The following is a 26,776-nucleotide window of genomic DNA, read 5'->3' as shown; positions in this document are numbered from 1 at the left end:
CAAACACTACAGTGTAGAATGTGAGGACGGCGCCCTCATGTGGACAAAAGTAATACCTACAGCTTTTTTTTTTAATTTCTTTTTTTTTAAATTGTGCCCTGCAATCGGCTGGCAACCAGTTCAGGGTTTTTGCTTAATTGTCACATGAAACATGATTTGCGTATAGAAGGCCTTCACTGATAACGATGGTTAATGATAATAACAATGTCATAACTTGCGTATTGTTAGCACTCATTTTGTTAACATAAATATCTGAAAAGACTCGAACCAATTCGGCAAAACCAAAATGCCATTTTCAGATTCAGCGACATCAAAATACGCTAAAACCGTTGCAAATTCCTTGGCGGCAAATATGTGTTGACCAGTGTAATTAGCAGACAGTCAAACCTAGCATGACAGTTAGCTTGAGTTGATTGCATGCTTCTCGCTAATGTTAGCTAACCTCGCCGCAATGCAAAACCGGGCAAGTTGTCAAATTACTAAAACAAGTGACCCTTTAAAAAAAAAAAAGAAGCAAATCCTGTCGAGTAAAGTCATGAAAAAAAATCCTAATCTTGCAGGGGACCGTGGCTTGAAAGCAACGGAAGGAGTTACGAGGTGGGCAGAGGAAGTCTCGGGAACACCTTCATGGCCAATCGGCTCGGCCTAATGAGACAAGATGGGGCCGGGGCGCGGCGCGGCGCCCATTACGGTCTCAGTCTGTCAGCACTTTGGTAATGAGGACGGCGCGGCGGCCGGACACCCAGCGAACATGAATATACATTAGCTTGACATGACACAAACTCAATGTGACCTCACGCCGGGGTCGACTTCAATGTAGCCTGAAACGCGCACACGCAACGAATTCACGTGCTCCAAGGTCAGAGTCATAAAACACTTGACTGTACACGAGCTGCCTCTCCTTCCTCCCCAAATAGAGATCGGCAAACAACGAAGACGTCTTACTTCCTAGACATCAATAACTAACGTCGTTAATTAGATTTATGAGAATATCTCAACTTTAGTTGAGTTTAATCAGAAGTGGCAAGTGTGTGCTAACTCCCATTTAAAATGAAAAAAAAATCAGAGCTTTCCTGAGGAAAAAAAAAATAATCAAGCGACTGTTCCGACATATAGTGTTCATCCAATGGAGTTGTAGGAAACGTTATAGTCCGCAAGATGGCGGCAGGAGCTCAAGCGTGACGAGACACGACTGAGTGGTTCTTCCACAACTATTAATTTACTCCAATTGAGTTGTAGGAAACGTTCCAGTCCGCAAGAGGGCGGTACGAGCACGAGGACGTTAGGTTGCAATCTCGTCGTGGGAATCCTGAGCATACGTGGCCCGAGAGGACATTAGAAAAGTCTACAAATACGCCGGGACTTAGAAAACGAACGCCAGATCAATATAAACCAAACCGAACCATTTTTTGGTCTGTTTTTTGTTTTGTTTTTGAGTGTTTTAGCGCAACCCTCGCTTCTACACGGAATGGTGATCGGCTTGAAAGTCACACCAGACGGGCTAAAAAGTGTTCGTCGCGGTGTGAATGGCGTTGATTAAAACGTTAAGATGACTTTGTTGGTGGGGAGTCCCAATGGGCGAATCCTTTTTAATAACCCGCCTCCGGAAAATAATGGACAGAGACGCGAGCGAGCGAGTGAGAGGAAGAAAGAAGGAGAGCGAGAGAGCGAGTCTCCTCCTCTTCCTCAGCATCTCCGCTGACAAGTGTGACAGCGTCAAACTCGCAGAGGGCATCGCCAGGGCGAGACGTGTTGTCAAGAGTTTCCCCCCCTCCCCTCCCACCGAGGCGCGCCATGGACCGGAGGCTCAACTTGAGCGGCGACATCTTCCACAAAACTCTGAGCGCGGTGTCGGGCAAAAAGATGCACGACCCGTACCGGGGCGGCGCGGAGCTGCCTGCCCGCGAGCGCCAGTCGTCGCCGGGCATCGGCTGCTTCGAGCGGGGCGACTCGGACCCCATCCAGCCCGGAGGACTGGCCGGGGTGCGGGCGGCGGCTCTGGGTTTGCCCACCGGCTCGCTGTGCGTCAACTACGGCGAGAACGCAGCAGCGGCAGCCGCGGCGGCGGCGGCGGCGGCGGCGGCGGCGGCGGAGAGCAGCGGCGGCGAGCAGAGCCCGGACGACGACAGCGACGGCCGCTCGTGCAGCGACATGCTGCTGCTGGCCGAGCGCAAAGGCAAAGCGGAGGGCGGCAAGAAGAGCAAAGAGCAAAAGATGCTGCGGCTCAACATCAACGCCCGCGAGCGGCGGCGCATGCACGACCTGAACGACGCGCTGGACGAGCTCCGCGGCGTCATCCCCTACGCGCACAGCCCGTCCGTGCGCAAACTCTCCAAGATCGCCACGCTGCTGCTGGCTAAGAACTACATCCTCATGCAGGCGCAAGCCCTGGAGGAGATGCGCCGGCTGGTGGCTTATCTCAACCAGGGCCAGGCCATCTCCGCCGCGGCCATCCCGGGCACCACCGCGCTGGCCGCGCCGCCGCCCGGCCTGGGCGCGTACGAGCCGCCGCCGCCGCCGCCCGGCTACCCGGCCTTCCCGTCCAGCGCCGCCGGCGTGGCCGCCGCGGCCGCCGCCGCCGCCGCGTCCTCCTGCCCGGACAAGTGCGCCCTGTTCAACACGGCCGCGTCCAGCCTGTGCAAACAGTGCACTGACAAGCCTTAACCCGGCCCGGCAAAGGTTAGAGACTCCATACCGACACTTTTCTAATATTTACAGTCAATACTTGATCGTGTACATAAAGTCGTCCTTTAAGTGCTGGTGTGAATGACTACATTGGACTTCTCTACGTGGAGATTTTTTGGGGGCATTTTTTGGAGGGGACCTGACAACTTTTTACCCCACTTTTGAGGGGGATCGAACCTGCTGCTCCTCCCCCCCTTTTTGAAATTTGGTTTCCTCTTTGCGGAATGTCACAACAATTCAGTCTGATATTTATTATTATGTTGCAGGGACACTGTGAAAACAATTCCATGTGTCTTTTTTTTTTTGTTTGTTTGTTTGTGGTAATTTATTGACTTTATTGTCCATTGCACATTCTGGTCTTTTTCATTTGATGTATTTCAAACGATGAGATGGTTGTCAGGTCGAGCTGTGTAGATAGATTCGAGTTATTCTTTGAGCATAGGGCCCGTGTGTATGTATTTGAGTGTTGGGAAAAAAAGCTTTATTAAAATATTTTGAACAACAGACACGACCGAAATGCTCCTTCCTTGCCTTTAAATACAGAACGGGTCAACTTAAAACGGGTTATTTAAGATGTGGAAACGGATTTCTTTTCCAAATTAAAAATGACTTTCATTTATTTGGCTTTAGAAATGAATTTTTTTTAATTTTTTATTGTTCAATCCTTTTTAAAATGATAAAATATTTAAAAGTTGATGAGAGAATTGCACTGGGAAAAAAGCGTTTCATCGTATATCAGCTAAACAGTTTCAGCACCACGGACAGAGGCTTCTTTTCGGATTAGGACAGGACAAAGTGGGAATGATTTAAAAATGTTATTCTAGCGAAAGTGGCATAATTGTGTTAACAATAACAAGCGTTGTGTTTACGATGAGCAATTTCGACAACAGGGCCCGCCGACGTGTCTCACTTAATCCCGTCACGCTCCCTCATCTCCCTTAACTCTTTGGCAAAACAAGATTTTTTTTTTTAAAAGTAGCCCCCCCCCCCAAAAAAAAATACACCACATTTTTACTTAACCGTTAAAAAACAATACATTTTTAAAACGACAGAAGCGTTTAACCCATAATAATATTAACATTAGCCCGGAAGAGATGATTCCCTGGAGGGAGAGAAGGAGCCATACGTGTGTGTGTGTGTGTGTGTTACTTCATTCGCACAAATGTTTGTGTGTGTGTGTGTGTGTTTGTGTGAGTGTGTGTGTGTGTGTGTGTTATCAGATTCCGATTGGCCCTTAACAAGAAGAAAGTCGTGGGCCCAAGTGTTCACTAAAAGCAAGGCAGAGGTTTTATTCCTAAAAAAAAATTATAATAATATGATTGTAGGAAAAATGGCAATTGACTTAAATAAATAATAATAAAAAAAAGCTGTGCTTAAAGAATGGGCCAGTGAAAGATATATTTCACAAAGATGAAAAAAATGTTTGTAAGCAAACACTTCCATAAGATTCCATGCAAAAGCCTGACAATCACGCTCAATAACGCAACTAAAGTGCCAAGTGCAAACCTTTTTTTTTTTCATACCGACCATGAATAGTCAAAATATTATGAATAAAAATTGCTTATTTCCAAGAATGAAGTCATAACATGACAAGAAAAAACATTGCAAGACCAAAATTACAATACAAAAAGAATGAAGCTCTACTTTGTTAAAAAAAAAACAACGTAAAGATATAAAATAGATTAAATGGCGAGCAAAGATGGCGTAAATTATACACACGTAAAATTTCACGCAGCATTTAGTTGCAATTTTTCGACTGGGACTCTCAACCATGTGAGTGTTGGAACCCGTTAACATACGCGATGGAGCAACACATGTAGACAGACAATATAGCAATACTCGCATATATATATTTATCCTCTGCGGGAAAAAAACATCACAATATTATTGCAGTTTACAGAGTCAGTGAGAGTCGTGGTGACCGGGGTTGATCTGACCCAAAGGTCAGACATTCAGGCCAAACGTGATTTTCCGCTGATTGGTATTATCTGAGGAAGACGGGGTTTTTTTCCCTCCACTATGCATGTACTCAAAATCAAATGATTTGGATTCGGACTCACATGCAAAATAAAATGTGATGGAACTGGATTAAACTGCCCCTGGTGGCCAAGATGGGCAAAACAGAAGGAGCAGCGCGAAGAATTGAAGTGAAGCTTTAAATCATGATGCACAAACTGATTCATTCTTTATATTCTATTTAATCATGATGAAAGTACAAAAATATTTCTTGCTTTTTGAGAACGTGATCTTAAACCACGCCTGATAATAAAACGCAACGCAAGTACCAAGCGCAAAAGCTTTTTTTTTTTTTTTTTTTTAATACCCACCATAAAAATGTCCAATTTACCATATCCTATTGGTATAGGCAAAAAGGATGATAAAGACCAAATATACATACAGCGCATGGAATTGAAACGTCCTATCAGCGATGGGGGACATCCTGGCCGTGTGGCAGGGAGGAAAATAGCAATGCCAAGATATACGGGGAACAGATATATGTGCCGGCGTGGCGCTGGGCGGTAATTCACCGCATGACACCAAAGTGATAGCCATGCATTGTGTTGCCTCATAAAAAGTACACAAGTCAAGCATGTACATGTTGGTTGGATTCATTTCATGTCTGTTCTTTATCAGATATGTTGTTTGGATGTTCAGAAGTTGACGTTACGGCATGTCATCGGGTTTTTTATTAATCCTGGCCAGGTGGGACCTAAATGTAACCTTGCAAAAGTCTCCACACCCCCTTCTAAATACATCTGAAGGAAAAAAAAAAAAAAAAAGCCCCAAGTTAATGTGGAGGGAATTATGAACAGTTCCAAATAGCTTGCGGCTTCTGCTAGAATGCTAACGAAATACCAGCAAAAGCCGACTAGACCACCCGATCGTTATTTAGGGTTGTTCAAAGGCCGTCGAAAGGGTGGCAGGTGTGTGCTAACTCCCATTTAAAACGCGTTTGAATGTGATTGGTTTGCCATAGAACACTTTGATGTATACTGGTCTCATTTTTTTTCAAAACAGAAAAAACACCTGATATTTGAACAGGGGTGTGTAGACTTTTTATAGTCATTTTTTCTAACCTTCTAACATACAATTTTTATGTGGACACACCAAAAAGGTTGTGTTGTGAGTGTGGGACCCTTTAATTAGCAACATCCCATTAACTTTGCGCTGCTCACTTTTGTGTTGCCACCATTTATCCGCCTGTTCAAGCCAATTGTTCCACTGACTCATTTCAAACGTGTTTTCATAATGAACAACTAATTTATTAATGTGTGAGGTCAGGTAAACATATGGTGTTTATCTCAGAGGGGTGGGGGAAAAAAAAAAAAAGGTACGATAACACACGATTATCCGCTCCGTGGGAAATGCAATTGTTGGGTAACATCTCTGAATATTCCATCTGCAGCCATATTAATAAGATTAAAATCCCCTAATCCCCTAATCCCTGTTTACTCTTTGTGCCGTAATCGGATGTGCTTTTATTCCGGCGGGATTAAAACGTGTCATAGCACTAGAGCGCAGTCATTTGTGGGGTCAAAACAACACGGCGGAGAGGAAACCCCCCCCCCCCAAAAAAAACCAATACAAATGGTGATTTGGGTCTTTGAAGTAGTTTGTAGATGAGCACGGTACAAACGTAGCATTAGCATTAGCGCAAACACAATCTGTCGGTCCAATTCCGTACGCACGGTGGCACAGAAATAGAAAAAGTTAGAAAAAAAAAGAAAATCTGTTATTTAGGACTAGGAAAAAAATTTTTTCAACATGTAATGCTGCATTGTTTTGTCTTAAACTATTTGTCCTGATCCGTAGAGCTTTATACCACTGCAAGATTGATGCTAGTTTCGCTAGCCATTCTATGTCTTTTTGCATTGTGTGATAGCATTAAGCTAGTGGTCTTTAGTAAGTTATGTGGTTTGGTTCATGGAATCTAGGGACCGAGCTGGGAGGAAAAAAAAACCCAACCCCTCAAAAAAAATCGGCGTACTGTATATACAGATGATAATGCAATGCTGCCATTTTTTTTTTTAACCTAAAAGGTCTTTAAAAATGGGGCCTCCAAAAGCCTCCAATAAGCGTTTTCCAGGAAAAAAAAAATGTTTTTATGGTTCGCTAGCCTTTATTTTAACATTATTCTTTATTCTAAAGCCACCTGACCAAAACATTTATACATAATAAATCTGACATTTTTTATTGTAATAAAGATAAATTTGTTGCGTTTGTTGTATAAACAAAAATAATAAAAATAGCACAGTAAATTGCAATATTGAGGAAAAGATTTTTTTTCAAAATCGTTACTATCCCTACTATGTACCGGAGCATGTGTGGAAAGGTCGGTAGAAGAAAGGGGGGGGGGGGGGGGGGTTGTCATTTAGCCTGATCAATATGCAGATGGCGACCTGCTCAGAGTTCATTAATGCTGAAGCGAGGTGGATTTCATCTCCTGTCTGTGATGTTCATTAACTCCGGCCTCCGCGTTGAAATAAAGACACGATGATGACACAATAACAGTGGGAGTCGCTCACACACAAGCGCGCGCACACACACACATGCACAGAAAAGGCCTGACCAATAGAGAGCCGAGCGCCGTAATGCATCCGGAGCCGTGCGATGTTATGAGGCTGACATGGTCTTGTTTACACGTCCAAAAGTGCTCATCACCTGATCGCCCGACACGTTTTTGATTAGAATATAATCTCCAGATTAAGACGCATTACGGACAAGGTCAATAACGCTGTGAAAGGACGAATAAAAAAAAAGACAAATAAGAGCTGACAGAGCACGAGGACCTCCGGCAAGGCTTAAAACGTGCGGATAAACAGCAAATAAAAGCATCGAAATACATCCCGATCTGATAGAATGTATTTTTGTGATATCATCACCATTTATAATTATGCATACATGTTTTAATTTATGCATATCCATCCTTATAACTATGTCTAAAAATATTAATTAACTAAAAAAAAAAAAAAAGTATTACATATAGATTAAAACAACCACATAGCAAGGCCTGCTAGCGTTAATGCTAACAAACAATGGAAAACGTCATAGACAAGCTAACAAATAGCATCTATGTGGCAGTGTTACAACAAATGTAGAAAGACAAAAAAACCATCTGGAAAAAAAAAAAAAAACAATCTGAAAAAAATATCTATATTTCAAATCAAAATTAAACTTGTATCTCAATGTATCGCTGTACTTAGCTAATAGTAAACTTTAGCTTGTGATAAGAAAAGCAAAAGTATGAAAGGCCCGCTGTTGTTGTTGCGTGTCCTAGCTTAGCTGGCTAGCGTTGTCGCGCCGCGAGGATTTAACAGCCATGAATGCCAAGCACGGGGGAAGGCGGGCCAGGCCAAGCGTAACCGGGGCGGCCCAATGTCCTTGGCTCCGCGTCGGCCTTCACCTCGCACCCCCACCCCGCTCACCCCGCGCGGTGAATTTTATGGCTAATTTCCGGCAATTTATCCTGGCACTTTTCCGAAGAGACATTCCTGCGGGAATAATGTGCATAATTTGCATAAATCATTCTGATAGAATGCATATCAGCGTGCATGGCTCCACCCCTCCTCCCCGTACACACTCCTTGTCTGATGCGCCGGCGTTTACTTTGTAATCAAAACTGACTCTGATGCAGGAAGGTGTGTGTGTGTGTGTGTGTGTGTTTTGGGCGAATAATTATAATGAATGCAGAGTTTCTAGGACAAAACAATATCTCTGTTCTCCTTAAAAATGTTCCCGGTTATTCCTTTGTCTGATGCCAAGTGACAAAGGGAGACAGGGGGGCGGGGTCAATTTACTGACTACAGTCACACATTTTGGGATTGGTGGAAAAATAAACACTAGGAAACACCAGAAGTTGTCTTTCTTGGCAACAAAGTGCGCTTGTACGAAGCAGACACTGCGGCGTTCAACATTGAAGGTCTTTTGACTAAAGTTTTACAATTCATTTTTAGGGGGAGAAAGTCACCCAAAAATACACAAGCAAGGGTAATATAGTGGATGAAACCTAAGGAATAAACGACAACTAAAATTGAAGAATAATTTTCATGAGCGAAATAAAATAAAAACGAAAATGCTTTAAAAAAAAAAAAAACCTAACCGGAGGAACATCTTACATTTATAACGGCTGTGATTATTGCAAAAATGTTTTCATCTTTGTCTCAAGAAATACTCCATATCAAAAAACTAAAACTAATAAAAACTAAACCAAAACAAAGCATTTAAAAAAAATAAAAACAAATAGTAACTGACAAACCTGCTCTAAAAACTCATTAAAACTAACCGAGTAAAAAAAAAAAAAAATCCCAAATGATTATAACCCTGCTCAGACGTCAAGCAAGATTATACTTTTTTTTTTTTTAAAAGCAGCAGCCATCTCTGGTTGCGCGCTCTCCACTCTCCCGCGCTATCGCCGCTGACAAGTGGACAGCTGTCTGCCGGGTGGACGTTAATCACAATAATACAGGGCGGGCTAATCAAGACTCGCTGATGGCGCGCTAAATGACACGCCCCGGCGTACGCGCCCGAACCAGTCGCTCGTGGAGGGATCCACGTCGGAGAGGGCGGGCGGGCGTATGATGATGATGATGATGATGATGATGATGAGGCGGCTGCACAGCCATCCAGACAATAATTACTCTTTGACTGCGCTCGCATTAGGAGTCAGTCAAAGCAGATTAATTTCGACTGATAGCATTGGTACCTCCTAAATGCAGATTCTCCTAATAAGAGTGAAATTGCAAAGAGCGGCCCGCCGCTTTGTTGGCCTTACGCAAAGAGACAAGGTCTTATTCTTTTGCATACATCGCAGCCCGCTCCGTGATGCCCGCTTGTCGCCTTGCCGAATATCGCCGGCGACATTAGCGCGCAAAGGCGTCCCTCGCCTGATCCTTCGGCCGGCCTGGTGGCCCCTTTCCGCTAAATACCCAGAGACCCCGAGAATTAGCCCGAGCGCAGAGCGCGGCATCTGTTTGCGCGCTTGTGCCGAGCAAACAAGGCAATTTGCAGCGCGCCGAGGGAGCGGCTAATACACGCAAACGTATTCTCCGCCGTCTTTCCACACCTGGCGCGCGGGGTAGCGCGCTAGCGCGCTAGCGATCCGCGCCGGTCGATTTCCATTACCGTTGTATCATTTCGAAACTGAAAATAAACATGTTGTCCTTCTTGACGGCGACTTCAGCCTTGCTTGTACTAAACTACGGCTATATATATGTATGTGAGGTGCGCGTAATTTTGTCCACCTGTGGTTGCCACCCACAAATTCTACACCCCAGAAAATATGACTGTGACTGTGTATTTGCCTTTCAAAGGCGGGTCAGCTCTGTTGAGTGACCTCAAAGTGAATGTTTGAGTGGGTATTGTAGGCCGGCTATTCGCTGACAATAGCTTCAAACGGCGGGACCGGGCCCGGTGAGTGACGTGGGCGTCAGCGAATGAGAGTGAAGGATTGGCTGTTGTGAGTTCAGATTAGGGGCTGGCTGTTGACATGCTAAGCGTTAGCCTGTCCAAATACTGGTGAGTGCCTGGGTGTCAGTTGTGGGTGTAGCAGCTCATGTATGAAAATGACACATCCCGCCACGCTGCCAAAACTGGGCTAAACTGTCCTCCCAGGACAGCTGACATAGAAACAGCACACGACACTACATGGAAATTTGGCCTACGTTCACAAGGATGTCAGTTCTGACCTTATTTTGGAGTAAGGGCTGAGAGACTCATTTATTGTTGTTTTTATTATTATTGTGTTAATCTTTAAAAAAAAAAAAAAAAAAGACAAAATATTCTGTTCTTGTAAAATTAAAAACTAAATCACTGAAAAAGTATGACTGTATAAGGATTATGTAGCAGATTTTTTTTCTAATTGATTCATTTACGAAAAAAAATGCACAAAATCCAAAATCCTATTGTAAAAATGTGAGAATTTTCTCAGATTCTCGCTTTATTTCTCGTAAGATTATGAATGCCATTATGAAACAACACTGAAAACGGTCAACTAGATGCAAAAAAAAAAAAAAAGGATTTGTAATAATAGGCCATTATTCCGCAAGAGAATAACTACTAGAAAGTAACGGACATTCCTGCAATGCAATCATAGCTCAGCATCACAAGCCTTCAAAGTTCATCTTTAAAGAAACACCCTGGCCATTCTTTCCTTGCATGCAAACGACACCGCGATGAGCCGCCGACTAAGATCTACTAGCCAAGTGACAGCGCTCATCAGACCAAACACAAAATGGCCGCCCAGTGCCAAAGCCCGTCTTGGCTTTCACTTCACATCACACCAAAGCTCCTGGCTGGGAGCCTTTCCAGTGAATCCACTGATTAAAAAAAAAAAAAAAAAAAAAAAAATACAAAAAGCTGTTGTTCAACTTATTTTTCTTGAGTGTATTACCTTCTCAATCTAGGACTATGAATTGTGGGTAATTTGCCGGTCAGCGCTTTCAAGGTCACGTACCCGGCAGAGCGAGAGACGCGCCCCGACTTGTGTCATCGTTTTCGGCCTGGGAGCCAAAGAACATGATGGAATCAAATAATGAGCGCAAAAGGCAGAGATGAGCACGACTTAGCGCCTTGATGAGGCTAATTAAAACATGCCACGACGCCAGGGCCCCGCCAAGGATCAGCGGGTGCTAATGGGTGCCCCATAGGCCCGCGGATTTTACACCGTAATGATGATGTCATGGAAGCGTAGCGCCCACCGCAGAAAAAAACTAGGCAAGGATCGGCCGCGTCGGCAAATCGAAATTGGGCCCAATTCAATTAGGCTAAAGACTTTTTGAACAATAAAAACATTTTATTATTGGACGATTAACGGTTGAAGGTCACAGGCGCTATCGTGGGATTGGCTAACGTCCTTTGATGAGAAACCAGACTGCTTCCCATTTCGGATCGTCACAAGATGTTGAGCCTTAAGGGTCTCTTTATTCAATCACAAAACTGCGGCAGCCCCCCCAAAAATACAAACGTCTGGCTACACCATTAGCATACATCTGTGTCATAATGTATCAACTATTTTACCGTAAAGTGTGTTGTTTACATTGTTTCGCAGAGGAATTACCTTATGAAACATGCGTCCTTCAAGTGGAGCAGCTAGCACCAGAAAGGGCCGCAGAGAGTTAGCCTAATTAGCGCAACAAACATCGGCTAGCATAGGATGCTAAAAAATGCTAACGTCTTGAATCACTCCATCAAGACTTCACCAGGTACATGTTGCTCTTCAGTGGACTTTGACTTTTAACTTAGGGAAACGATTCCAAGTGATTGCAAAGGAAGCTGCAAAAAAAAAAATTAAAAATCGTTCCATGGTGGAAAAAACAACAAAACGTGAATTTGCTACTGTTGCATTTGCGCGGGATATCGAAATATTGGTTTTAGCTTGCCGCCCAGAAGCAAGACGTTTGAAAAGCGGGCTTGCGTCCGTACGTCAGTTTGAGTAAGCAGCGCTCACACGTTGGCGTGTTTAACCGAGCTGCAGTTCCGACAGCCAACGTGCCTTATGGTGCAGAAAAAAAAAAAAAAAAAAAAAAAAAGCCAAGCCGCGGATATGACAAGGCTGATAGGCTATAAAAGCACTTAATGACCCCGTCGCTCACCTCCCGACTGTCGCTTACGGCTCCGCTTAACAATTCGTCACTACCTCAAGTCGCCAGACAAACAACGTCGCTCGGAGACGATCAAGCATACAAGAAATTAAATTGTCAAAGGGAAACTTGTTTGATTCTCCAAAGATGCATTATTCTAGCAAAAAGCTTTTCTTTAAAAAGGAAGATTGATTTGATTGAGATCGCAATTGTTTTTTCCTCGTCTGACTTTACTCTCCCCAAAAAATCCTCTTCTCGTAATGTTACGACATGACATATTACTAAAAAAAAAAATCTAATTAACTCTAGTAAGATTACAAACTTTTAATTTTCCTTCCAATTTTTTGATGTGATATCACAAAAAAAATTTTTCCCCACTCAAAAAATTCAATTTTTTTTCTTCTAATAAGTAATAGTTTTAACTACAAAAATACTTCCTCCCTTGCAATTTCCGTAAAATATTCAGACTTAAAAAAAAAAAAAAAAAAAAAAAATGCTACCATTACAACTTTTATTTTTCTTAAAATGACAATTGTTTGTTTTTTCCTAAACAAAATAATTTGTTCTCAAAAACCGCATCTACTGTTGCAAGACTGCAACTTTATTTCTTTTTGTGTCATCTTTCCGTCCGGCGTCCTCATTATGCGGCGGCGAGATGGAAAGTGTGAAAAGTGTGATGTCGCGACAACCTGAGATTTTGTCCGCCACTCTCGGCAGGTTTGTTTGATCTGTCACATTTTTAATGACCTTTCCGGAGGCGAGCCTCAAATTTGCATGCTGGCGTAATGAAAAAAGGTAAAAGCCGAGCATATTTCAGCTGGCCTGTCAAACTCACTCACGCCCCTCGCCAGAGCGTTCGGGAACTTCATTCCCGCAGACGTCCGTTCTCACGGCCGAGTGGGACAAAATTAGCAAAGTGTTTGGACGCGTTTATAGAGAAAGGACTTGTTTTGCCCAAAACGTGAAGTCTCCTTCAAAGTTGCGCAGTCCTTTAGTACCTTATTATTTATTTATATATTTATGGAAGACTTCATTCTCGAGCAAGTTACCTTTTTCTCGTAACTAAGATAATACATTTTCTTTTCGTACTATCATGACTTCATTCTCATAGTTTTTCATATTTGTCACATTCTAAAAAAAAAAACAACGTATTGTATTAGAATCAGATTTTGGCAAAATCCAACCAAATTCATAAACACTGCAACTTTTTTCGCTCACAGATTGACTCTTCTCCTCAAACTTTTTTTGTCATACAGAAGTTCATGCAGTAAATATCAGATTTATTTTTGTATTATTCAGACTGGATTCTTATAATATGCATTTTTTTTCTTAAAGAAATACAAATGTTGAAAACATATTACATTTTTCAAAATAAAAAGACTTCATTCATAATATCACTATTTTTAAAATGGCATTTTTTGTGGAGCTTTCGTTACCCTACACTTATTGTGACCTTTTTTGTTATCGCGCACTTGAAAATACTACTAAAACTAAAACTCAAACTAAAAGCTGCATTTGAAAAACAGAAGCCAAAATGAAATTAAAACATACTATAATTAAAAAAAAAATCCCAAACTATTAGAACCCAGATATAAATATCGTGAAAAAAAATGTGCACCAAAAAATATTTTTTTTAAAAATCAGATTTGTTTTTTTAAATCATAACAAATCAGGCCCATCTAGCTAGCTCCCATTTCCCCTTTGAACACGAACCCTCCTTGTAAGTCCCCGAGCCCAGTTTTGCACCGCACTTTTATATAACGGCAAGCTTGTTAGGAAGATTTGGTGGGCCCACTGACAGTGACGGGCGCTGGGCCTTGGCAGAGGTGACATGTGGGACGCGCGAGTCTGCTGCACCACCACGCGAGAGCAATTAGAGACGCGGCTTCCCCAGACAGGTCTGGACTTGGCCGCGCTGCGGACCGATACGTGGACTCCAAAGTCGTTATTGACATGACACGCGTGTCCCGCGCGGCCTCTCCGAGTGACAATCAAAGGGTCATGGCGGTAATCAGCGGAATAAGGCGCGAGAGTCCGCACATCACAATGGATTTGCTGAGTGAACTGACTTAAAAAAAAAAAAAAAAAAAGACCAAAAAAAAAAAAAAAACGAAGTTACTATAAGGCAGCAGAGCGCGCTGGTTAATTAGCAGTGGCACTTTAACTAATTTTTACAGCTAAACATAATGAGTTCAGTCTATTAATTAATATAATCACCCATTACGGCGTTGGCCCGATTTCACGCGCCGTGTTACAAATTTGTTTCTAGGGACGATTTCTGCGCTAACGATGTCGTAATTAAAAGGATGGGAGGCTGGCGCTGTTCTCGCTGTCTTTGTGTCACGTCTAATAGCGTGGAAAGTAAACCTCTCAATAGGCTCGCACTGCCAGACAATCTGGAAATGAAATCCACTTTTCTCGCAAGGTGCCAGAATGGCGGCATCATGACCGCCACACTCCAAATATATGGAAATCATGAGCTTGCATTTCATATCGCAAAAAGCAAACAACTGTCGTAAAGATTACGACTTTGTTCTCTCGTGACATTTTAACAGCTTCCTCGTGAGATTATGAAATTTTCTCGTGCAGTTATTTTATTCTTGATTCCATTTCCTTTCACATACAGTTACGATTTTTTTAAATTTATTTTTTTATTTATTTTTCATAACGCATTAAAAAAAATTAACTCAGTTAACTCATTTTTCCCACTTCCTGGCGGCAGCTTCCCTCTGCTCACTTTGCAGCCAAACTTTTTTTTTGTAGTTTTACTTTAAAAAGTTGCTCGATGGCTCATTGGAGAAATCGAAAATAATTTGCTCACTTCGCAAAGCCAAATTCAAATACCATATTAGTTGTACGTCTTTGGTGTATCGTTCAACAGTTGTATTTTACAGGAAGAGAATCGTATTCAAGGATCAAAGAAAGCCATTAGAACAGTCTTTGAAACAAAACATACTTTTAATTTTTTCCCATATCAATTCCAAGATTTGACTCGAGTAAATATCGGCTCCAAGCTTTGTAAAAAATCGTAGTTGAAAAATACGATTAATTGAGATTAATTATGGAAAATTTTGCGATTAATTAGTTAAACATTTTAATCGTTTGACATCACCCTTTTTTTTTTTATTCTTAAATGAACAGCAGTTTTGTCATGGAGTCTCTTTAAACCTCGCTAAATATAATACGCTGAATATTCACATTTTTCTATTGACGGAATTCTTGGCAATTCATTACAAGGCCCGTCTCTAACGGATACATATCATTCATACTGTCCAGTATTGCCAGTCGGCGAAAAGTCTGAAATACAGTAAGTCCGGGGTTTCGAGGGGCCACCCGAGGAACACGCTAAACACGGTGGCGGCGGCGGCGGGGCCTGCTCCCCCGGCTGTGAAGGTGACACGGCGACGCTACGCGCAGAACAAGCCCTTTTGATTAATCACGGGATATTTACGAGCTCACATCCAATCAAGGGCCGCCGGATCACCGGGGTTGGAAATTACACAGCAGAGTTAACCTGTCACCTGCCACCGCAGTAAGCGCACTGTCTACTTTAAACACACACGCACACACATGCGCAAACACACGCTCACGGCTCACAAGTGATTGTTTTATTTCCTGCAGAAACAACATAACTGCAGTCAGGTACTCGGCACGTGTCGTTTGATATAAAACCTTATGGCGGAGGGGGGGGGGGGGGCGGAGGGGGTTAGCGAGCCATTTATCTCAAGGCGCTGCTTGTAACAGGATATACGCTAAGTTAACAACTATATGCCACACACTTCCCTCGTGATGATTTTGTGGGGTTTTGCTCCGAATGAAAAGAGAACAACGTTGTGAGTAAGCCGACTTACGAGTCGATATTTCGCGTAGAATTGCCTCTCGTGATGATTTTTGTCCAACTATCCATTTTTCCACTTTATTCTTCGAGTATAATATGTTGCTTAACGTTTTGTACGACTTTACAAAATCCTCATTGGAAACAAAACATGCAAATACTTGAATATACATATATATATAGATGGAAAAAAAAAGAAAGTGGACAACTACAATCGAAACAACATTTTCATTCCTGAAATAAAATAACAAAAAGGCTATTAAAAAAAACAAACGGAAAATACATGGTACGTTTATAAAACACACAGACTAACACTAAAGCGAAAACGTTCTTTGTTTTTGTCTTTGTTGATTCAAATCTGGATTCATTTTAAAAGTAAATATCTCAGTATTGCTGTACATGCGTACAAGGAGGGACAAACTGTCATTTTTTTTACACAATACCTTCAAAAATAAAACTAACACTAATAAAAACTGAACTCTAACGAAGCGTTTTCAAAAATGTAAAAACAGTCCTGCTCTAACAACTAATTACAACTAACCGAATTAAAAAAAATATATATATAAATAAATCCCAAACTATTATAACCCTGGTGCAGATCATGTCAAGCGGCGCGTGACACGGACTCGCGACGTAACCTTTGCGCCGAGCCGCATGCTGTCCTTCACGGTTAGCGCTCCTGCGCCAGGCGGGAAAAGCCAAGCGCGCCGTGTTTGCGCACGGCGCTAAATGTCACTCCGCGGGGGAGCCCGTCTCGTTTCAAAACAATTTCAACATTTTCTAATGTGCCGCCCAAAGCGTTAATGTAGGACTCCCTTGGCCAAGCGATAAGGCTAGCGGCGCGGGGGTGGGTGGTCGGATTAGAGTGACGACGAGGCTAGATAAAACACTTTTGTTAGCTTCCGCGCGATAGATCACTTAGCGTCGGCGCGCGGTATCTCTGGACAAATAGTCTATTAGACGGGAGCGGGTTTGTCAGTCGCGCCGTCGCCCAGATATTTCCTGGGAGTGACGAGTCGTATAAGCCGCCAGGAGGGAGAGTAATTTCCGTGTCACATCGCTTTAGCCCGACCCCCGCTGACAATCGCAAAGACGAGGGAGCGCTTACTAAACTTAATCACATTTGCCTTTTTAAATGGCATCCCTCCACCCCGGTCGGCCGGGGACTTGCAATCCTCGGCGCGCCTTCACAGCCACTCGGGTAACGGCACCGTGCGTACACAAGTGATACGTTTTCAGTAGCAAGCTAAAATTGAGCAGTGAAAAATAAAATAAGAGCTCGGTAAAGGGGTGGGCGGAGTCAGAAATTTGTCAGTGGGGTGGTCAGGGTAGCAATAACTCACTAAGGGGTGAGTAAAATGCCATTTTTTTTTTTTTTGCTGAACTTTTGCCCTATTATTTCATCATCCACTTCTTCTATCATCTGCATTGATTCGCTAGCTAGTAGCCAATCAGAGATCAGCTCATCTCCAAGAAGCGCAATGACAACAATGCTTTTTACTTTGACCTGCTTGTACTATGAGCGTGTTGAGCAAGGTCGGTGTTGTCCTGCATTTTATTTCACAAAACCCCCGCCGGTGGATGGTATGATAAACGACGACTTGCGCTACTTTAAACAATAGGGTGGGGAAAAAAAAAACAAACAAAAAAAACAACAACAACAGGATCCAAAGGTAAACTGGAAGTGAGGGATGGTCCATCAAATATTCAGAGCGACTTGTAGTTCTCCGAGTGTAAAAGCGAGCGGGGAAACAAAACACTTGTGGTAAAACGACAACGTTGCGAGGACATTCTGTCAGATTGGGCTCTTTTGTACAGATTTCATGACTGGGCCGCCGTGGCGTAAATGCTTTCAAACATTTTGACATGGCGCGCGGCGTGCCGAGGCCCCCTGGGCTTGTGAATAATGAATGGGCTGAAGTATGCTGCCAACAGCTGTCTCACCTAGCGCCGCTTTAGCGCCGTGGTTGGCGCTTGTTATCGCCACATCACCTGGCCGATGGCTGGCCGCTCGGCGTCTTAATGAGGCTCGCCGCCTTTGGCCAAAAAGGGGGAGGAAAAAAAAAAAATGAAGGAGAAAATAAATAAGGAAAAGAGTTTGGGCTAGCCGCACGTTCTTTGTGCCACGCTTCATCTTTAATTCAGAGCTTGTGTAATTCTTTATGATTGTGACATCTGTTTGCTTCCGCTGTCAGCCGCCCCTCTGTTCAATAATTCCTGCCCGGCGACTCAAACTTCAGCGGGACCACGCACACGCGCACACACATGAGGACAGCCAGCCATAATCATCATATTTAAATTAAACCTCTTGTTTTTATTATTTGATGTCAATTTTATTGATTTAATTTTTTAACCATTTGAATGTTTTCATTGCATTATTTCCTTTATTTAATCGTCCTGTAAGTCTGGTTGAAAATAACTATTATATTTCATGACTGTTTTTCATGGAAGGCCTATTGTAGCTTTTGCTCAGTTTTATCAAGAATTTTGGGGGGTTAAAAAAATATTATATTTGATTACTTAGGTTATGATAGAACTCAGTGCATGAACAAAACCAAAGCATTTGTATTCTATAAATATTGCTGACCCGGTATTTTGCTACAGTGGATATAAAAAGTCTACACACCCGTCTTCCCTTTTTTTTTTTTTTAACCATTCTCCTACCTGTTACCTTCGAACCATGAGATCCCTCTGATGTCCTGGAAGCGCAAAGATGTGACTGCAAAAATGTCAGGAAAGCCTACTAGAACACCTGAACTTTATTTAGGAGGCCTTTTTGCATTTGGTTGCAGGTTTGCTGACTCCCATTTTACATAAATTTGACTGTGAATTCGGAACACTGCTGGAGTTATGAGGGTGTGCACACTTTTGCAAACATTTCAGTGGTTTCATTTTTTTTCTTTTTCTAATTGAGATTACAGGTCACAATGTTGGGAAAAGTTCTGAAATGGTTTCCTGACATTCGTACAGGGGTGTGTAGACTATTTCTATTTCTCCCCACTCCAAATATTCACGGAGCAAATTGGACGCGACACATTGTGGTGCGGTTTTGCGAGGTTTGCGTCCGTCGTCACGCTCGTAGACGGCGGCGCGCTCCGCCAACAGATGCTACCCACTGACCTAAGAGAGCGTGGTGGAGGGGCCAGATGTTCAGATGACCTCGCCACGTTGGGACCAGCTGATGCGGCCGTGACGCCGATGGACCCTGGCAGGGGAAAGCGATCGGGTGGCGCCGCGCTTTCCCCCATTTTGCCCCCTTTGCGTTTTGCTCTTCCGCCCTCCCGGAGCGGGCGGGGGCCACCCTGGAAGGCAAAGAAAGAAGACAGGCTGGTGAGAAACATGAGGGGGGGGGGAAAAAAAAAATGTTGACGTAAACGTGTGAAGGGAATGAAGGGACAGCAGCGGGAGGGAGGGTCGAAGTGGTCAGTGGCGGTTGTCACAGATGTTGAGTTCAGCGCAAAACAGTGCCAGCAGCCATCACGTCAAAGCCAAGTGAGCCGAACGAGCACGGACAACTTGGGCCCCCGTCGCCTTCCATCCGCCTCAAAATTCAACAGCTGTTTCTTGAACGAGCACAGATGCAAAAATTACGAGAATAACGCCGACTTACGGGTTGCGCCAAGACGTGAACACGCGCCACAACCTGCGCGCAAGGGACGAACAACTAATCGAATTCTAATCGACGTGGCATTGCGGCAAAATGCCATTTTCAAATCGTAAAGGCCGTTTGTTTGGAAAAAAAATATGCTTCATTTCGGTCATTTGATAGGCTTTATTTTATTTTATTTAGTCACTTATTTGAATATTTATATACACATGTACATATGTATAAACATATACAACAGGGCAGGGGAAAAAAAAGTCTGCTAACTCAGTTAAGTCAACCACAAAAATTTTAAAACAATACTTGCGATGCCCGGAACCAACGTTTGGCCCTTTCCGTGTTCCCGCACGGACATTTCTTGCTAACGGACTTGGATGCTAGCATGATGCTCAGGGTTTTGGGTGGCTTTAAAAAAAAAAAAAAAAAACGACAATAATAAATATGTCTGTCATTATTGAAAAGCCGAGCTGGGGTCGCTTGGAGACGGCAAACACGGCAATGTGACTACGATTGTCTTTAGAACTTTAAAAATGCAACAAATCAAATGATGACCAAAAACTTGCCTAAGAAAGCATAAAAAAAACGACAAATACCGAGAGAGCTGTGATGTTGCGATCTAAAAGTGTCCTTTCATATCTCGGGGGGCCTTTTTGGCAAAGGGCACCTCAGCCTCAATCAGGGCGAGATTGTGTGAACATTCCATGAGCAACGTTGCCTCTCCACAGGCTTTCCACAAAGGTGTCTCATCCGCCGTGCGCCCTGCGGCCCCCACCACTGTCCACTTGATATCCATCTGTATTTAACTTTACAAAGCAAAGTGTTACATTCTATGGATACGCAGAGGTGAATGTGAATTCACCAGGAAATATATATCATGGAACAATAAATAGCTAAAACCGATCGTGTTTTGTACTTGCTAATGATCTGTATACATGCCGTAGTATCTACAGTAAAGCATTTTTTTTCACTACTCAGTGACTATAGTCAACATTGTATGTGACAAAAAAAACTCTCAATTAATTGTCTGTATGGAATTGGATTGGCATAAAACAGTGAATTAAACCTTTTCAGTCCGCTAGCTTCATGCTAACGCTAATTTGGATCTATTTGTGGTGCTATAACCCTTCAAACGTCGAACACAAATGGCCCAGCAACACAACCCTACTCAATGATATATTCTTTATCCTTTGTGAAGAGCAATTAGTATTAGCGCACTGATGAGCTGAGAGGGGTCAAGACGTCACAATGAACAGTGCATTCAAGCTTATATTGCCCCCAGGTGGCCAAGGCGGGAACAAAAAACGGTTTATTTTTTTAACTTTATTTAATGATGGGATCACTGTCTGTACTTTCCGCTTTATAGTGATTCCCGTCAAAGGCAGCGGCGTTGTATGCGCAAGGATCACTAATAACACACGTGCTCGTATTTGTACATTTCGCCCACATTACCCGGAGAAAGACTGCCAGCTCGCCTAAGATGGCCGCCCAGCGCCTGTCAGAAAAGCTGAGCGTCACCCGCGTCACGGGGTGTTGTGAAATGACAGCGGCCAAAGCCTTCAGAGGTGACGCCTCGGGAAGGGGGGAAAAAAAAAAAAAAAAAAGGAAAAAACCCCAACATTTTTACACTCTTAAATGTATCGCAGTGACTTTAGATCAACGGATAAGGAAGTGTTCATTTTTACAGCGGGGGAGCTGGACCGCGGAAGAGGGGGAGGGAAGGAAGGTAAATGATGGCGGGGTGCCTTTACAAGACAAATGATGACAATAAAAAGCACCTTGTCAGCCATTGTCCATTTGGATTAATGGAAGCGCGGTAACAATTGGCGGGAGACGGCGGACAAAGAACGAGAGAGGAACAGGTTCAATCTAAATGTAATTATCATCTCACAATATCGATATACGTCAAGATTCATACCCAGAGATGAATATTATAAAATGAAGCTACAGCTGTCGCTTTCTGTAGGCGTACGAAGCAGGATTAAAAAGGGTTTGATATTCAGGAAGAACTAGGCTGAGCTGAAACACTTCCTGTTTTCGGTCTTCTGCCTTGAAATGTAGTCAGACAAAATAGTGTGCCGCCATCTAGTGGTTGGCAGCGGTATTAGACCCAAAATAAACGGAAATAAAATAAACTGCCAAAAAAAATAAATAAATAAATACATACAGAAATTGCTAAAAGTGGCTAAACATTCTTTTCTCAAATAGTCATTTTTTTTCACCGTGCTTCCAATCAGTCACCAGGTGTGCTAAATCTCCCAAATTACAACAGACAGTGGATGCCCCACAGATTCACCTGTCGGACTTTTCCCAATTTTTTTTTATTTTATTTTTATTTTTTTGAAGGGGAGCCCACTCTTATTTAGAGGTTTGGTTTCAAGGAGTTAAACAAACAAACAAAAAACTGTTTTCAATGCATTTATAGTTGGGGTCAATTACACACTGATATTGACTGCTGCCCACCGTGATCTTTTTTTTGTAATGCATTCATAATGGCGTCAATTCTACACACGTTATTGCTAGTTAACAAGAATTTTTTGAGTTGAAAATTATTATTTTTTTAATGCATTCATAATTATACATGGATTTTTGCTCTTGGCAGGCCCACCCGGTCTGCTGTATTTCACAGTCTTTGCACACGTTCTCAGTCATTTTTTTCCATATGGTTTCCATTAGTAAATTGGACAAATACTGTAAAGCCCCTCACTTCTGCAGTTGAGTAAATAAACGCCCCTTGCCACTATATATGATTTGAAACGTGAATCTTGAAAAAAAAAAAAAAAGAATATAACAGGACCTCTGTAATAGCTAAGTAGTCAGTATTTAATTAAGTGATCCATACAGAAGCCAAACCAACACTGACAATCACCATGAGGCGAGCCTTTTTACCTAAACAAGCCAAGTGCTTGTGTGTGTGCGCGCGAGATACACAAATACGACTTGTGCGGCCATGACAAACATCAGGCGCCGCGGGCTCAAACAAAAAAAAAAAAAAAAAAGAGATATCAGGCAACCAAAATCTCGTTTGTGTCCCTGGGCTAGTCTCTGCGCTGCGTTGCGGGCCACTTCTGATGTCGGCACTAGCTGGTGTAACGCAACCAGCCAAGCATTAGCATTGGCCCTCCAGTTAGAGGAGGCTCTTTGGATCCTGTCAGCCAAACTTACCGTACACTACTACATACACGCGCGCGCCCGCGCGCCCGTCTGAAACAAGCAGCTCGTTTGTTACAGCAATTTGAACTTCCTTTTATACGCATCACACAGATAGCAGCTTCGATAGCCGGGTGCAGCAATTAAAATTGAAAGTAGTCAAGCCAGTGTCCAAAACAGCATCATGAAAATAATGGGGATGTAACAATTCACTCAAACCCCGATTCGATTTTCAGTTCCCGATTTTCGATTTGATTCGATTTTTTATAAATTTCTACCATGCTTGTCTCTAGTGTGGTTCTGCAGCCATCCACAAACGCAACACGCAATGATGTTTGGCGCAAAAGCAGAATTTGATCGACACGTCCAAAATGTGCTATGCGTCTGGAATGAAAAAACGTTGCAAGACATCATTTTCTGGATCTCTAGCGAATCGCTTTTAAATCGCTCTTCGATTAATCGTTACAGCCCTAGAAAACATGAATTATAACTCAGACTAACGTCACCTCTTTCTCCTCTCTTTCATCTTTACTGTCAAATGAAATAAGAAAAAGGGGCATATTAACAGCTGATTTTCACACTTGAACCGGAAGGACTAAGAACATGTTTCTTAAATTCCAAATAATTGTAAAATAAGAATCTGACCTTCTAACCCAAAAAGTCAAGTAGCAAACCTGGAGCAAGAAGCGCACCCACTTACTCTAATCCCGTTTAACCCTATCCACCCATTCCTATGACTAACCCCAACTCGGAGGACAAAATAAGAGCACCGTAAATCCCCTCAAAGCTCCATTACAAGCCTTGTTGAAAATAACCTAACAATCGGTTTTCGGGTCCATATATAAAGGCGGCGGGGACCTCTGCACTACGCCATCTCCCCCGGCCACTTAGCGAGCACACAAAGTTCAACAACTGTGAAGAAGGAACTATTAAAGGAGGACACACAAAGCAGTGACCTTGACTGACAAGCGCTCCTCACGGCAGCCATAAACAGCAGCGGGAAGGCTGATAAGTGTTCACCGGCGCGGCAAGTAACGACCTATCCGTCACTAGAGGTTGGCCCGTGTGAGCTAGTATAAATTGAACATACATAATGTACAGCAATAACAGCGCTGCTCTCACATTCTAATGTATTATCATTATTCTTGGGGAAGTGGGGGCCGAGTCCGCCGGCCGCCCCGCCCCCCTTCAGCCCCCCCCCCCCCCACCCCCCACCCTTTTGGCCCGTGGGTAAACGCCTCCAGCCGTGATAATTTCATTCTAATCTTTGTTCCATATTATAATTTTCATGGTCAGAAATACGGCAGGGGGGGGGGGGGGGGGGAGCGACGCCACATTTCGATCAAGAGCTAAACAGAACGCGGGGGCCATAACGGCGGATTTTTATGTGACGGCATAACCGCCCGTCGCCGGCGCGCCGGTCAATTGATGATAAGGAACGAGGGGCGCGCTGTAAATCCACGTGTGATGGCCCTTTTCAAACATCGTTATGGCGGCGGCCGGCCTGTGATAGGACGAGCCGCGTATCCATATGGAGGCCTGCTTAACGATGAAAATTCAATGCAATAGATCCCTAAAAAATGATATGCAGATTATAGAGTGGAATTACTGCAAGACGGGCGCCTTATCTATCAGGGAAGTTACATCGGCATCTTTGGAGTGCGTAAAACGCCCGCAGGACCTTCTGCTACCAAGATACGGTTTTAAATATTACAATAACGCTAAATACGCGTCTTTTGCGACTTACGACGGCACAGTGAGGCCGACCTTTGAAAACGTTGGAACGGCACCTGCAAGTGGTGAACCAATCTTCGAAAAAAAGAGGCTTCGATGCCACTCTCGTTTGTAGTTTACTGTCAAACTAATCCATAAAACAAAAAGAATTCAACTGCGTGTTCAAAGCAACCACGTAGCTTAGCCTTTCAGTCCGCTAGCAATGCTAACGCGTGATCTTTCCTCCTTAAAAAGACAGATTACAACAGCAGAGTAGTAGTCGTAGAGTAGCGGATATATTTGGGCTTTTAACAAACATAATGCGCGTCAGAAAAAAAGGTTTGTACGCCAGGGAAAAAAAAGCATGCCAGAAAATGACTGGGGTCTACACAGAAAGCGCCGTACGTAAGTCACCGTGTGAAAGTAATCATGTAACACCCTTAATTAACAGGCACGCGTCTGAGGCCTCCCACGCACAAACTGCATCGCGCTCACAGTCGCTGCCCCCCCCCCCCCGACAAGTCTCACGCGTGACAACTGCAACCACTAACTGTACCATGTACGCTCAACTTGCTTCCGTTAAGCGCTGACACTTTTTCAATTTTGCTTATTGAAGGTGGGGACTCCTTCGTTAGCTTGTCAGATTAGCGCTAAAGCGGCTTCTATTTTGGGCGCTTTCTACTTTCTGTTTTTGCTCCCTCGCTTAAGACCCGGTTGGACTCTCAGCTTTTTGGCAAACAAAAGGACTTTTGTGAGATTGGCGCTTTGCATTCGAGGTTGGGCAATTTGACAGAAAGGAGCGCCGAGCGAAAAAGGTCGATTGCTACGTTAGCTACTCATGCTAGTTAGTGAGCCTGCCGTCGACTGGCTGCTGCCACTTGCTCGCCACCTGCGTTCAAAAAAGTATGCTCCGCTTTGCTTTGCGGTTGAACTATGAAGTATCGTCGTAATTACCTGACTATTTTAGAAACAGATTTGCTTCTTTTGGTTGCGTTGCTTTGTGATATGGTGAGAAGAGCGCACGTGCTTGTGTTCTCTCTCCCAGGTATCCCCACAGAGCAAGAGGTGGGGAGTGGGGGTGTTGTACGATTGGTAGGATGAGAGGGAAAAAAAAAAAAAAAAAAGAAAAATGCCTCCGAAGCTGGGAGACACTAATCTCCCTTGTGGAGGTCAAATCTAACATGGCAGGTTAGTGTCTGTGGAGATTGACAGCCTGGAGAAATTGGGCTGCCAGGCAGCCACAACACACAGTGACAGTAAACACCTCCCAGGAAAAAAAAAGGCTGGTTACCAAGCCTTATAGAGCGACTGTCAGAGGGCGCCTGTCGTCAGCGCCGCCGCCGACCCTCGCGCTGACACTCTCTGTCAAGCTACCTCCATCATTGCCAAGCGCGCACACGCACAAAACGTGTAAACAGATCACATATCTGCACATCGTAATCCGAAGCATTGCGGGCCGGGCTTTTATTGGCAGATGACCTCAAAGCATCCTCATATATGTCAGACGTGTACTGGCAACTCAGCTCCTCTTGGCCTCCCAGTACGGCAGTAATATTAGTCATTCCTTGAAGAGGATAAAGAATATAGGCCAGCGACTCGTGGTGTGTGGCCTGTCTACATGCTTAAAGGGTTAAAAAAACCCAAAAAAAAACACCACATAGATGCTAATTGTTAGCGCATTTGCCTATGGGGTTTTCCATTGTATGTTAGCATTAAGGTAGCGGAGGGGTAGAAGTCAGGTCATGCCGTATCTCAAGGCACCTTTGTAATTGGAGCTTTATTTCCCATGTGCTATAATAGAACTGCTAGCCATTAACGCTACTTCACATTGATATGAGGCAGTTAATACACACAAAAAAAAAAAATCATAAGAAACAAGTGGGTCGATGGGCCCAAAACATACATGCTAACATGCTATAAAGGCTGGTTTTGCTAATCAACAACTGGGCATTTTTTGCGGTCATGTTTACGGCGTCTGTTGGATGCAGAGTCGCTAATTGCGTGAAATATGTTATCTTGCAGGCTGGCGCTGTCCGCTGTTCGACAAACAAAGGCTGACAGATCATGCCCTCAACCAAGTGACCCCGCTGTGAGCATATGCACTAATGCAAGGTCACACTGGAGACTGGCCACATGACGAGACGACGGCCAACCACTTTGCCTCGCCAGCCACGCACACGCAACACACACACACCGACGTGGTCGTGATGCTCG

The 26,776-nt window shown here is 43.5% G+C and overlaps 2 protein-coding genes across 3 annotated transcripts in view; one reads left to right on the top strand and one right to left on the bottom strand.

The window, feature by feature from the left end:
- The window catches only part of abhd10b (abhydrolase domain containing 10, depalmitoylase b), a 117,878-nt gene that overhangs the window by 49,788 nt on the left and 41,314 nt on the right, over window positions 1–26,776 (bottom strand). For both annotated transcript variants that reach the window (XM_086021537.1, XM_086021534.1), the window contains one exon: window positions 19,219–19,400. The gene's annotated coding sequence lies outside the window, so the exon portion shown is untranslated. The remainder of the gene's footprint in view (window positions 1–19,218; window positions 19,401–26,776) is intronic.
- bhlhe22 (basic helix-loop-helix family, member e22) lies at window positions 1,602–26,766 on the top strand. Its single transcript, XM_086021540.1, has 2 exons — window positions 1,602–2,679; window positions 26,585–26,766. The coding sequence occupies exon 1, from the start codon at window positions 1,795–1,797 to the stop codon at window positions 2,662–2,664; it is 870 nt and encodes a 289-aa protein (XP_085877666.1). The 5' UTR covers window positions 1,602–1,794; the 3' UTR covers window positions 2,665–2,679; window positions 26,585–26,766.

This window comes from Filicampus tigris, chromosome 21, assembly GCF_054856515.1.
Source record: "Filicampus tigris isolate MCC_2025a chromosome 21, RoL_Ftig_1.0, whole genome shotgun sequence".
NCBI classification, from domain to species: domain Eukaryota; kingdom Metazoa; phylum Chordata; class Actinopteri; order Syngnathiformes; family Syngnathidae; genus Filicampus; species Filicampus tigris.
This window is presented reverse-complemented; position numbering and strand designations above follow the sequence as displayed.

Excerpts from the sequence above, each read along its gene's own strand:
- bhlhe22 (XM_086021540.1), top strand. The coding sequence starts at position 1,795 with ATGGACCGGAGGCTCAACTTGAGCGGCGACATCTTCCACAAAACTCTG.